Source organism: Ranitomeya imitator, chromosome 1 (genome assembly GCF_032444005.1).
Source record: "Ranitomeya imitator isolate aRanImi1 chromosome 1, aRanImi1.pri, whole genome shotgun sequence".
Taxonomy (NCBI): Eukaryota; Metazoa; Chordata; class Amphibia; order Anura; family Dendrobatidae; genus Ranitomeya; species Ranitomeya imitator.
The window spans coordinates 1,071,627,307-1,071,642,295 of NC_091282.1; the positions used below are offsets into that span (position 1 = coordinate 1,071,627,307).

The 14,989-nt window shown below is 41.9% G+C and overlaps 1 protein-coding gene across 1 annotated transcript in view; it reads right to left on the reverse strand.

Annotated features, from left to right (window-relative positions):
- Positions 1-14,989, reverse strand: part of LOC138656877 (probable ATP-dependent RNA helicase DDX60) — a 375,810-nt gene that overhangs the window by 288,245 nt on the left and 72,576 nt on the right. The window contains exons 6-7 of the mRNA XM_069744200.1: positions 7,194-7,532; positions 6,938-7,033 (exon numbers count right to left, since the gene is read on the reverse strand). Coding sequence (XP_069600301.1) covers positions 6,938-7,033; positions 7,194-7,532 — 435 coding nt within the window. The remainder of the gene's footprint in view (positions 1-6,937; positions 7,034-7,193; positions 7,533-14,989) is intronic.

The following is a 14,989-nucleotide window of genomic DNA, read 5'->3' on the forward strand; positions in this document are numbered from 1 at the left end:
ACGGGGGCTCTCCAAACGTGACATGGTGTCCGCTAAAGAGTGGAGCCAATTTTTCATTCAAAAAGTCAAATGGCGCTCCTTCCCTTCCAAGCCCTGCCGTGCGCCCAAACAGTGGTTTACCCCCACATATGAGGTATCAGCGTACTCAGGACAAATTGGACAACAACTTTCGTGGTTCAGTTTCTCCTTTTACCATTGGGAAAATAAAAAAATTGTTGCTAATTGTTGCTAAAAGATAATTTTTGTGACTAAAAAGTTAAATGTTCATTTTTTCCTTCCATGTTGCTTCTGCTGCCGTGAAGCACCTGAAGGGTTAATAAACTTCTTGAATGTGGTTTTGAGCACCTTGAGGGGTGCATTTTTTAGAATGGTGTCACTTTTGGGTATTTTCAGCCATATAGACCCCTCAAACTGACTTCAAATGTGAGGTGGTCCCTAAAAAAAATGGTTTTGTAAATTTCGTTGTAAAAATGAGAAATCGCTGGTCAAATTTTAACCCTTATAACTTCCTAGCAAAAAAAAATTTTGTTTCCAAAATTGTGCTGATGTAAAGTATACATGTGGGAAATGTTATTTATTAACTATTTTGTGTCACATAACTCTCTGGTTTAACAGAATAAAAATTCAAAATGTGAAAATTGCGAAATTTTCAAAGTTTTCGCCAAATTTCCGTTTTTATCACAAATAAATGCAGAATTTATTGACCTAAATTTACCACTAACATGAAACCCAATATGTCACGAAAAAACATTCTCAAAACCGCTAGGATCCGTTGAAGCGTTCCTGAGTTATTACCTCATAAAGGGACACTGGTCAGAATTACAAAAAACGGCCAGGTCTTTAAGGTCAAAATAGGCTGGGTCATGAAGGGGTTAATGCATGAAATAAGTATTTGATCACGTACCAACCAGCAAGAATTCTGGCTCCAATGACCTGTTAGTTTTTCTTTAACCCCTTCATGACAGGACGTATTTTCGCTTTTGCATTTTGTTTTTTTACTCTGCTTCTTCCTAGAGCCATAACTTTTTTATTTTTTTCTCACAATGGCCATGTGAGGGCTTTTTTTTGTGGGACAAGTTGTACTTTTGAACAATACCATTGCTTTTTACATATCGTGTACTGGAAAACAGGGAAAAAAAATCCAAGTGCAGTGAAATTGCAAAAAAAGTGCAATTCCACAGTGTTTTTTTTTTTTTTTTTACCATGTTCATTAAATGCTAAAACTGAGCTGCCATTATGATTCTCCAGATCATTACGAGTTCATAAACACAAAACATGTCTAGGTTCTTTTTTATTTAAGTGGTAAAAAAATAGTCGCCATTTTCCAAGACCTGTAGAGTCTCCATGTTTAGTGATCTTGGGCTGAGTGAGGGTTTATTTTTTGCTCTCCGAGCAGACATTTTTAATGATAACATATTGGTGTACATACGATCTTTTGATCACCTGTTATTGCATTTTATTGCAATGTAGCAGCAACCAAAAAAAACGTAATTCTGATGTTTTTAATTTTTTTTTTGTTACGCCGTTTAGTGATCGGGTTAATTATTTTTTTTATATTGATAGATCGGGCAATTCTGAATGCGGAAATACCAAATATTTGTATATTTGATTTTTTTTTTTCTTGTTTTATTTTGAATAGGGCAGAAGGCGGGGTGATTTCAACTTTTATAGTTTTTTTATTTTTTTAATATTTTTCAAAACTATTTTACTTTTTGCATGCTTCAAGAGCCTCCATGGGAGACTAGAAGCTGCAGTTGTCTGATCGGCTCTGCTACATACAGACGATGAAGAGATCCCCTGTACAGTATATAGCAGAAATGCTCACTTGCTATGAGAGGCGACCCCTTGGCGGCTCTCATAACAATTCGGCTATGACAACTACAGAGGTAGGGTGACTCGCGATCATGTGACGAGGTCGACAATGGGATTTCTGGCGCGTTTATCGGAAGTGCGAGTTAAATGCCAAATGTTTAAACCTAAGTCTAAGAACGCACTTGCGTTCAAAACGCGTCTGGTATCCTCATTTATGTGTCCCCTGGACTATTCCTCCATCATAGAGGATGTTTGCTTCCTGTATTTTTTATTTTTTTTACTGATTTTTAATTCTTCTGGAATAAAGACTTCATGATTTTAACCATGTCTCCATGAATTGTGGATCAGAAGCTGGATCAACTTTTCCCTCCCTAAGACCTGCACAAGGCTGGAATGGGCTACAGGACATTAGGCAAGCAGCTTGGTGAGAAGACAATTGTTGTCGCAATAATTAGAAAATGGAAGAAACACAAGATAACTATTAATCTTCCTCAGTTTGGGACTCTATGTAATATTTCAAATTGTGGGGTAAAGATGATTCTGAGAAAGCCCAGAACTACCCTGGAGGGCCTAGTCAATGTCTTAAAGTGAGCTGGGACCACAGTCTCAAACATTACTGTTAGTAACACAATATACCGTCATGGATTAAAACCTTGCAGGACACGCAAGTCCCCCTGCTCATGCCAGCACATGTCCAGGCCCGTTTGAAGCTCGGCAAAGAACATCTGTATGATCCAGTAGAGGCATGGGACAACAAGGTCAGATAAGATCAAAATAGAACTTTTTGGTATTAATTCCACTTGTCATGTTTGGAGGAAGAAGAAGGATGGCTACAACCCCAAGAACACTGCCCCAACTGTGAAGCATGGTGGGGGAAACCATACTTTGAGGGTGCTTTTCTGCAAAGGGAACAGAACAACTGCACAGTATTAAAGGGAAGATAGATGGGGTCAAGTATCACGAGATCTTGGCCAACAACTTCCTTTCCTCAGTAAGAGCATTGAAGAAGGGTTGTGGCTTGGTCTTCCAGCATAGGCAACTAAGGAGTGGCTCTGTAAGAAGCATTTCAAGGTCCTGAAGAGGCCTGTCTCCAGACCTGAACCCAATGCAAAATCATTGAAGCTCAGTGACAGCCCCGAAACCTGAAAAATATGGAGAATATCTGTATGGAGGAGTGACTCAAAATCCCTGCTGCAGTGTGTGCAAACTTGGTCAGGAACTACAGTAAACGTCTGACCTCAAATTGTAAACAAAGGTTTCTGCACCAAACATTAAAGGTACCGTCACACTAGACGATATCGCTAGCGATCCGTGAAGTTGCAGCGTCCTGTCTAGCGATATCGTTCAGTGTGACAGGCAGCAGCGATCAGGCCTCTGCTGTGATGTCGCTGGTCGGGGAAGAAAGTCCAGAACTTTGTTTCGTCGCTGGATCTCCCGCTGACATCGCTGAATCGGCGTGTGTGACGCCGATTCAGCGATGTCTTCGCTGGTAACCAGGGTAAACATCGGGTTACTAAGCGCAGGGCCGCGCTTAGTAACCCAATGTTTACCCTGGTTACCATCGTTAAAGTAAAAAAAACAACCACTACATACTTACCTACCGCTGTCTGTCCTCGGCGCTCAGCTTCTCTGCTCTGGCTGTGAGCACAGCGGCTCTGCTTTCCGGCTGCCCGGCGCTCACAGCCAGAGCAGAGAAGCTGAGCGCCGAGGACAGACAGCGGTAGGTAAGTATGTAGTGGTTGTTTTTTTTACTTTAACGATGGTAACCAGGGTAAACATTGGGTTACTAAGCACGGCCCTGCGCTTAGTAACCCGATGTTTACCCTGGTTCCCGGCATCGTTGGTCGCTGGAGAGCGGTCTGTGTGACAGCTCTCCAGCGACCAAACGGCGACGCTGCAGCGATCCGGATCGTTGTCGGTATCGCTGCAGCGTCGCTTAGTGTGACGGTACCTTAAGTTCTGTTTTTCAATTGTATTAAATACTTATTTCATGCAATAAAATGCAAATGGATTATGCAAAAATTATACAATGTGATTTTCTGGATTTTTTTCTTTTTTATATACTGTCTCTCACAGTTGAAGTGCACCTATGATAAATATTACAAAACTCTCCATTCTTTGTAGATGGGAAAACTTGCAAAATCTGCAGTGTGTCAAGTACTTTTTTTCCCCACCTTGTGCAATCTTTTGATAAGGTGTAAATGCTGCTGTTCTCATGATTTTGTCCTTGTTTCGGCTTGTCTCTCTCAAGAACTCCTTAAGAAAGGCAAGGAGAAATGCACGTTGGAGTCCTAGGGTCTTGATTGTTCGGTCAATTTCTCATTTTCATATATAGTATATTTCTACCTAATATCTGTATTGAATTCATGTTATACTAATTATGCTATACTTATATCTAGTTTGTGGATAAATATATATATATATATATATATATATATATATATATATATAAATATATATATATATATATATATATATATATATATATATATATATTTATATATATATATGTATATATACACACACACACACACACACAAAACCAGAGTATTTTCCTCTAGCACACTATGTGTTGTGAGGGTTTAGTTAAAGTTTCATACATGGGCTGGTTTTATGCGGGCATCCATAGAGTGGGTGGGAGGGTGCCCGCCTTTTCTCCATCTGCACAGCCGTGTACTGACAGGACCTGTGTGATGTCACAATTATGTGGTCAGTCACATGATAGATAGGTGTCACATGGTCTAGGGCAGTGGTCCCCAACTCCAGGCCTCGAGGGCCGCCAACAGTGCAGGTTTTCAGGATTTCCTTAGTATTCCACAGGGGTTGGAATCATCACCTGTGCAGATGATCACATAACCACCGATGCAATACTAAAGAAATCCTGAAAACCTGCACTGTTGGTGGCCCTCGAGGCCTGGAGTTGGGGACCACTGGTCTAGGGTTTAAGTGGCTTTGCAAGACAGCAATGTGCAGTGTAGCTGGAGAGGAAACACTCCAGGAAAGTGTTTGTGCCCGTGTGGCATGCTATGGACCTGTACCGTGGACACTATACCATCGAGAGGGCTAAACCCCACTAGGAAAAGGCCTTGTTTATTTTCCTTTGCTTGGTTTATGCTGCCTCACTTACCCAAGCATGTTCTTAAAGAGACAGTTTTGTTTATACCAGTGTCCAGCCGAGTGAGACGCTCTACCACATTATATATATTTACTTAATATTATACTCCATCTTTTTCAATACTATATCCCTTTGTATGAAGCCATGTCAATTAGTATAGAGTACAATACTGACTATATATATATTCTACCCATACCTGATGCATTTTCCATGAATTTTATTTTGCACTACATGTTTTTACTGTAGTTATTAATATTTGTGTGTACTAATAAAATTATATTTGTGAATTTTATTTTGTGGTTATTCATTTTTGTATGTTTTTTTCAGCTTAGGATACCTAATTAGTACATGTATGTGTTATTTAATATTTGTGTAGGTTTACAGGGAACCAGCCTTTTTTCAAAGAATATGAATGATAACATCAAAACTTTTTCTCTACTCATGGTTAGTGGTTGGGTGAATCCATTTATTGTCAAAATACTGTGTTTTCTCTTTTCAAATCATAGTGACAACCCAAACATCCAAATGACCCTGATCAAAAGTTTGCATACCCTGGTGATTTTGGTCTGATTACATGCACAGAAGTTGACACAAATGGATTTGAATGGCTACTGAAGGTAATATCCTCATCTGTGACCTGTTTGCTTGTAATCAGTGCATGTGCATAAAAGCAGAGTGAGTTTCTGGGATCCAGACAGACTCTGGCATCTTTCATCGAGCCACTGACATTTCTGGATTGTGAGTCATGGGGAAAGCAAAAGAATTGTCAAAAGATCTACGGGAAAAGGTAGTTGAACTGTATAAAAGAGGAAAGGGATAGAAAAAGATATCCAAGGAATTGATAATGCCAGTCAGCAGCATTCAAACTGTGATTAACAAATGGAAAATTATAGGCTCTGTAAAAACAAAACCACGGTCAGGTTGTCCACAACTGCCAGGAAAATTGTTCAGGATGCAAAGAAAAACCCACAAAACTAGCAGTGTGGTTATTTCAAGTTGAACAATAAGGAGGCACTTGAAGGAAAACGGGCTGCATGGTCGATTCGCCAGAAGAAAGCCATTACTGCACAAATGCCACAAAATATCTCTCCTACAATATGCAAAACAGCACAGATACAAGCCTCAATACTTCTTTAACAAGGTAATTTGGAGTGATGAGACCAAAATTGAAGTTTTGGCTACAACCATAAACATTACATTTGGAGAGAGGTCAACAAGGCCTTTGATTAAAGGAACACCATTCCTACTGTAAAGCATGGAGGTAGATCACTGATGTTTTGGGGATGTGTGAGCTACAAAGGCACAGGAAACTTGGTCAGAGTTGAGGGAAAGACGAATGCAGCACATTATCAGCAAATACTGGAGGAAAATTTGCAATCATCAATCCAGAAGCTGCGTAGGAGACGTACTTTGACTTTCCAACGTGACAACAATCTAAAACACTAGGTCAAGTTGACCTGTCATTGGCTGTAGCAGAACAAAGTGAATTTTCTGGAGTGGCCATCTCAGTCTTCTCACCTCAATATCATTGAGCCAATCTAGGGAGATCTCAAGCGTGCAGTTCATGCTAGACAGCCCAGGAATTTACAGGAACTGGAGGCTTGTTGCCAAGAAGAGTGGGCAGCTTTACCATGTGAGAAAATAAAGAACCTCCTCCACAACTACCACAAAAAACTTCACGCTGTCATTGATATTAGATGGGGCAATACACGGTATTAAGAAATGGCGTATGTGAACTTTTGATCAGGTTCATTTGGATGTTTTGAGTTGTCATTATGATTTAAAAAGAGAAAACACAGTATGACAATAAATGGCTTCACCCAACCACTAACCATGAGTGGAGAAAAAGTTTTGGTGTTATCATTCAAATTCTCTGAAAAAAGGTCAAGAAAGCAAAAATTCTGCCGGCGTATGTAAACTTATGAGCACAGCTGTATACTTAATGGACATATTATCTCACAAGTATAGCAGTTTTACAGACATATTTTACTAAACAGCAAGAATTTGTACCTGTTCCTTCCAGTTCATGGACTTTAGGGGTTTAAAGAGAGGTTTGGGCAAGTTGTCTTTTAACATAATAATTGTTGTTGGAAAGTTTTTGTTTACCTAAAGAAAAAGAAGGAAATCAGTAATATTGTTATCATCACCTTCAACATCACATTTACTCATTCAGTATCCAATATGTAATCCTTGCCCATTTTTATTAATTATTTGCATTTCAAATTTGGATGAGACTAGTCCATAAACTAGTCCATAAACTTCTTACCTTTGTTACCGATGCTTTAGTCTTAAGGGAAGATCTGATATGGTATCCATAAACCCTGAGATGATCAGATTCCTGTCCATCAGTTAGCACAACATCAATGTTATTTTCCAGAGAATCTAACATTAGCATATTTAAGAAACATGTTTGCTCAGAATTCATTCCAATATCAGACACCATCAGAAAGTAAGGAGACTGCTTCCTGAGAAAAGATTTCCATTCTGATGATAGAAAGTTTGAGAACGTGTACACGGTTGTGTTTGTATTTTTCTGCAGGTGAATTTCCAATTGAGTTCGCCAGGACATTAGTATCGGCCATCCAGAATATGTTTCTTCCATATCCTATAAGTAGCCCAAAAAAACACTTGAGGTGATATATGTGTTCAAAATGTTATTCAATTGAGGAAATAATGCAAAATATCAATTAACATGAAGATACAAAAAAAATCAGAGTTAGCAAAATGGAACTCTTTGGGTCCTTTCATTTAATTCACAAAGGCCATTTTTAATTCTATCCCTACAAATGTGTTTCTAAGGTGATATACAGTATAAGCTACTGTAGAGATTCTTAAAGCAAAAAGAAATTACAGAATGGCTGCAAATTACTGGACTATACAGGAGCTATCAATCAATTCTCTCAACTATGAGATCACTATTGATTTTTGGTTGAAACTAAATCTCGCAGATTCCCTGCCCAACAACTACTGATTGAAGCTGTACCTCATAGGCTTTTTGCTCTTTTTCTCCATGACTTAAAACAGATGTCCTGGTTTAGCAAGAAAGTCTACTGTCACTTGATGCACACTCCTGGCCATATTTCGACTAGACGGGCGCATCTTTGCTCAATATAAATGAATTGAGCAAGGACTCACATGTCTAGTCAGAATGTGGCCAGATGTATGCAAATCACACACTTGTAGTCACATGACGACCCACTTCCGGTGCCGCCATAAGAGAATCCTGACTGCTCGCACTGTGAGGATTCACATAGTGTGATTGCAGATGTGTGTGTCAATCCTGGGACAACCCGTTTAATTATGCCCATTGTACTGGTAATACTTAGAATACTTTAATTTATTTCAGGTAATTCTCCCGGCTATGGTAATGCTCCCAAGTTCCATGCAGAGCGGCATCAAAACAGGTAGATTATGAATTCTGGTCTTTGGTAGTCTGACAATGCTCTAAGGCCGGTTTCACACGTCAGTGGCTCCGGTACGCGAGGTGAGTTTCCTCACGTACCGGAGCCACTGACACACGTAGACACAGTGAAATCAATGCATCTGTGCAGATGTCATTGATTTTTTGCAGACCGTGTCTCCGTGTGCCAAACACGGAGACATGTCAGTGTTCATGGGAGCGCACGGATTACACGGACCCATTAAAGTCATGGATCGTTATTTTAAACACAATTATTCTTATCTTCTCTATAGCAAACGCTGCTGCAGGGAAGATATGAATCGCGGCTTCAGCACCAGATGCAGGGGACAGCGCTAAACTTTAGTGCTGTCTCCTGCACGGTGCGTGTGGTACCCAGTGGGCACACGGGCGGCACACGTGTGCCACACTGATATGCCACAGAAACGCACCGGCACACGGACACGGATAATTCCGGTACTGATTTTTCCGGTACCGGAATTATCTGGACGTGTGAGACTGCCCTAAGATGTAGACAGGAATGGGAATCAGGGAAACTGCAGCAGAAAGAATAAATAGGATGCCACTTCTATATTGGCTATGTATTATGCATTTATTGTGATGTGGAGGGCTGCTCTAACCTCTTATTTTCAGGGCAATTTTTTATTTTTGCACTTCCATTCTTTTCTCTTTTTCCAATATAACTTTTTTATTTCTCTGATATAACAGTAGGATTTTTTTTTTGTGTTACGAGTTGTAGTTTTGAACCATACTATTCATTTAATTGGACAATGCACTGAGTAACAAAAAATATTCCAAGTGTGGTGAAAAATATGCGATTTTTGGATTTTGTTTTTATATAGTTCATTCTATGATAAAAAAAAAAAACTCTAGAAATCTGATTCTCCAGGTCAGTACGATTACAGTAATATCAAATGTACATTTTTTTTTTATTTTAAAAGAAAAAAAAATTAAGACGTTTGTAAAATAAATAAATAAGTAAATTGTTTTTTGCTGCTATTCTCCAACACTATAACATTTTTATTTTTCCATCAATATACCGTAGATGTGTGAGGGTTTGTTTTTCCCTGGTGAGCTGACATTTTCATTGATAACAAGGCATGGTGACCGAAAAACACATTATAATTTTTTTCTCAATTATTTTAATACACTGGATTTTTCTCATGCAGAAATGCATGCCCTTATATGCCTTGAAATGCTATAAATAACATTATTAATGGATTTGTGAGGAGTGTCCTGCCACACTCAATGCTTTTGTGCATGCAAATCAACAAGATCCACAGCTTTCAGGTCCTTTTCTGTTGCCAAACAATGGCATCCCAGAATCTGAAGGCAGTTATAGGACATTGAGGGTATGCAGGCAGCTTACAATAGGACAGGAAACATGTAACCTGACATTGTTGTGTTGGAAAACGGCTCCCTCCTGGGACACTTTAGAGAAATGGCCATATTACTGGTTCCATGATTTACCCAATATGTGCTGCAAGGGAAATTAGATGTCACACAGTGTGCATCAAACATTGTCTAATCAGAACATCACAAGGCGTTTGCACAACATTTACATACGAATCAGACATCCAGCTACAGGCATTTCAATTACCTCATGCTACCGCTTTCAAAGGCTATCATGGTCCAGAGCAAAACGGCAATTGAGGCTGCAATGGAAGTCTATCTTCTTCAGTGATGAGTCTCGCTTTTGTTTTAGATGCTACGATAGCCATAGATTGATCTGGAGAATAAATGTGCAGCGCCATGAAGATGCCTTCGCGAAGGAATGTCACATCGGTCCTACTCACAGGATTATGGTGGCAAAACATTGATTTAGTCGTGGAACCAATTGTGAGGTCATTTCTCTAAAGTGTCCCAGGAGTTAATTTTTAACAGGACAACACTAGGTCGCATGTTGTTTGTGCTACGGTCATCAGCCTAAGTAGCCTAAGCGTGCTACCATGGACAGGAGCATCTCCAATTGACCACATCTGGGACATCATTTGTCAGCCACTGCAAAGGGAGCTGCCAGCAGCTTGCCCAGGTGCGCTAAATGTGTCAGAACATTCCTCAGACAACCATTAATAACCTCACTAATAGCATGACAATGCTTGTAAACACGTTTTTCTGCATGTGGCACTCATACATCAGTAAATTGAGATGTTTTTGATAATTTTTTTCCATATTTTTTTTTTCATTTGCATGCACATAACATGTTACCCTATCATTTAATTTCTATAACTCCAAGACTTTTTCTTCTTGGTGTTGCAATATCAATGTTGAGGAGTGTATCTATCTACATACATCTACATGTCATTCCTACTAAATTAGAATATCATCAAAAAGATAATTTATTTCAGTTCTTCAATGCAAAAAGTGAAACTCATATAATATACTAGATGGAGGCCAGATGCTATCACATTGGGAGGGCGGTATTGTCGCTATGGGGGCAGGCTTTGCAGCATTGAGAATCTATTCCCCCATGTGCTCACTCACCTATCCACTGTCTTTCCCCATGTGCTGATTTCTCCGGTCTATGCTCTCTTTTTTCACCTGTCTACCCCATGTGCTATCTCCCCCGGTCTCTCTCCTTCTGGTGCTGTGTTCTCCAGTCAAAAACAATACTGACATGACAGCAGGAGATTGCAGAGGATACATTTTGTGAGGTAAAATATTTTTTAAAAAAGTCAGTGAAATATTTTACCTCACAAAATGAATCCACTGTGATCCCCTGCTGTAATGTCAGTATTGTCTTTTGCTTCCTCTCCTGCCCAGGAGATGTGGTATGCTCCGTGCACGGTCAGACACAGGCAATTTTTAAAATGAACTTTCATTCATGGGAAAACCCCTTTAATGTGATCGGCTTCCTATGCCTGTAGACACGTCGCTCATCTGCCACCGGGATCAGCCGAATGATTCACTGCACCTGCACGTAATTTGCAGAGGCGCAGTAAACCAGACCGCCGACATCTTTGTGCAGACAGATAGCAGTGGTCACATTAAAACAGCGCATGCGCTCCTCCTGTGCAAAGATGGCAGCAGTCAGTGAATCATTCAGCTGATCCCAGTGGCGGCGTGTCCGCGATGGTGTTCCGCTGGTGGTACCGCACAAGAGGCTGCGTGAGTGTGTGAGTCCAAATGTGAGTGCGAATGTGAGTGTGTGAGTATGAGAGTGTGTGAGAGTGTGAGTGTGTGAATGTGAGTGTGTGAGTATGTGTGATGCGTATGGCGTATAGAGTGTGTGGTTGTGTGTGTGTATGTGGTGCGACGGTGTTTCACTGGTGGTACCGTGCAATAGGTTGGTACCAGGAGCAGTTTCCATATTGAGACACCCATCACTATGGCTTCAAGCCAATGAAAACACAAAAGTCATTATCTCAGTAAATTAGAATACTTTATAACACCAGCTTGAAAAATGATTTTAAAATCTGAAATGTTGGCCTACTAAAATGTATGTTCTGTACATAAGTCATATTGCACGACTCGTTAAAAGGTTGATTATGACTTGTAGGATCGCTACTTCCAACAGGTGGCACTATAGAGTTTAAGTCCTCTTTTTCTCAGAAGAGGCAATTTGCATATTTAATTTCCCAGAGGAGCGAATAAGCCTCCTTACCTTGACAAGCCAGCTGGTATGTCGCTCTCCATAAGGAGAAACGTTACCCCTTAGACCCCAGTCCAGAGCCTCTCACCTAGCCAAATCAGTTCTCATGCTTCGCAGTGACGAGGGCCAACAGCCCGAAACACCAAGTCTGCGCATTGAGATACTGATTTGGCAATTTGCATTGTTCTGTACATGCACTCTATACTTGGCCGGGGCTCCTTTTGCACCAATTACTGCATCAATGCGGCGTGGCATGGAGGCGATCAGCCTGTGGCACTGCTGAGGTGTTATGGAAGCCCAGGTTGCTTTGATAGCAGCCTTCAGCTCATCTGAATTGTTGAAGCTGGTGTCTTCCATCTTCCTCTTGACAATACCCCATAGATTCTCAGGTCAGGCGAGTTTGCTGTACAATCAAGCACAGTGAAACTGTTGTTTTCAAACCAGGTATTGGCGCTTTTGGCAGTGTGGACAGGTACCAAGTTCTGCTGGAGAATGCACATTTTCATCTCCAAAAAGCTTGTCGCAGAAGGAAGCATGAAGTGCTCTAAAATGTCCTTGTAGATGGCTGCGCTGACTTTGGTCTTGATAAAACACAGTGGACCTACACCAGTGTCAAGGTCAGCTGCGGCCACCAATGCGGCCAAGCCCATAAACGCCCCCAAGCCGACCAACCTCAGAAGGCATAGGGCACACGTCCCCTGGGGATGAAATACGGACCCTTTAAACCGCAGAAGGGGACCCGGGCCTACCCGCACTAGCGGAGGGCAGAGACCAGGGTTCTGTGGCAGCTGAGCATGTGGACAAGGAAAGTGACACGTAGGACTTGATTACACCGCACAACTTCAGGTATAGAGAAAGTAAAGTTTACTAAAGTAAAGTCACACAGTACATAAACAAAACATGACGAAGTCAGGCTCCCGATTCCACACCTCCAGAAGGGTACCACCCAGTGGACCCCAAGGCACCAACGGATCACCGAGGCACACATAGGCGGGACATCAGGACCCAGGCAGGACATCAGGGTACAAGAGGACATCAGGGCGCAGGCAAGACATCAGGATACAGACAGGATATCAGGACATCTGGACTCAGGAAAGACGTCACGACATAAGGACACAGGCACGACATCAGGACACAGGAATACTGGATAGACATCTGGGACACTGGCGTGGCAGCCCAGGTCATTAGCTGGGACTCTGGCGTGGCAGCCCAGGTCATCAGTTACATCAGGACATCGAACACAGGAAGGACATCAGGACATCAGGGAACACGAGGTCATCAGGATGCAGGTAAGACATCAGGACAAACGAGAATGTCAGGACATCAGGGTCCATGAGGTCATCAGGACACAGGCAGGACAACAGGGTACAGACAGGACATCAGGACATCTGGACCCAGGGTCACCGGCAGACATCAGACAGGAGTCGTTCGGTTCCGGACATCTGACACGACCTACAGGCTGTTATGATTAGGTAATTCAGTACCACAATGGACATAAAAGTCAGAGCACATACAGTGACCTGACAATAACCCAAAAACATAGAACGAGCTCTGAGACGTGGGAACTCTGCTGACCGCAATCCCTAATCCTCTCCAACCACACTAGAGGCAGCCGTGGATTGCGCCTAACGCTCCCTATGCAACTCGGCACAGCCTGAGAAACTAGCTAGCCTGAAGATAGAAAATAAGCCTACCTTGCCTCAGAGAAATACCCCAAAGGAAAAGGCAGCCCCCACATATAATGACTGTGAGTTAAGATGAAAAGACAAACGTAGAGATGAAATAGATTTAGCAAAGTGAGGCCTGACTTTCTAAACAGAGCGAGGATAGGAAAGGTCCTGCGTGCTAATTCTTTGTTTGTGAAGGGATCAAAGTGTCTCTTTGGTGTGCAGAGGGTTTCATTTTTGGGGTTCATCTTTTCCCCTTCTACTATTGAGATGGATCCGGTTAAGGTCCAAGCCATCCATGATTGGACTCAGCCGACATCTCTGAAAAGTCTGCAAAAGTTCCTGGGCTTTGCTAATTTTTATCGTCGCTTCATCTGCAATTTTTCTAGTATTGCCAAACCATTGACCGATTTGACCAAGAAGGGTGCTGATTTGGTCAATTGGTCTTCTGCTGCTGTGGAAGCTTTTCAAGAGTTGAAGCGTCGTTTTTCTTCTGCCCCTGTGTTGTGTCAACCAGATGTTTCTCTTCCGTTCCAGGTCGAGGTTGATGCTTCTGAGATTGGAGCAGGGGCTGTTTTGTCGCAGAGAGGTTCTGGTTGCTCAGTGATGAAACCATGCGCTTTCTTTTCCAGGAAGTTTTCACCTGCTGAGCGAAATTATGATGTGGGCAACCGAGAGTTGCTAGCCATGAAGTGGGCATTCGAGGAGTGGCGTCATTGGCTTGAAGGAGCTAAGCATCGCGTGGTGGTATTGACTGATCATAAGAACTTGACTTATCTCGAGTCTGCTAAGCATTTGAATCCTAGACAGGCTCGTTGGTCGCTGTTTTTTGCCCGTTTTGACTTTGTGATTTCGTACCTTCCGGGCTCTAAAAATGTGAAGGCGGATGCTCTGTCTAGGAGTTTTGTGCCCGACTCTCCGGGTTTATCTGAGCCGGCGGGTATCCTCAAGGAAGGAGTAATTGTGTCTGCCATCTCTCCTGATTTGCGGCGGGTGCTGCAAAAATTTCAGGCTAATAAACCTGATCGTTGCCCAGCGGAGAAACTGTTTGTCCCTGATAGGTGGACGAATAAAGTTATCACTGAGGTTCATTGTTCGGTGTTGGCTGGTCATCCTGGAATCTTTGGTACCAGAGAGTTAGTGGCTAGATCCTTCTGGTGGCCATCTCTGTCGCGGGATGTGCGTGCTTTTGTGCAGTCCTGTGGGATTTGTGCTCGGGCTAAGCCCTGCTGTTCTCGTGCCAGTGGGTTGCTTTTGCCCTTGCCGGTCCCGAAGAGGCCTTGGACACATATCTCTAAGGATTTTATTTCGGATCTTCCCGTTTCTCAAAAGATGTCAGTCATTTGGGTGGTCTGTGATCGCTTTTCTAAGATGGTCCATCTGGT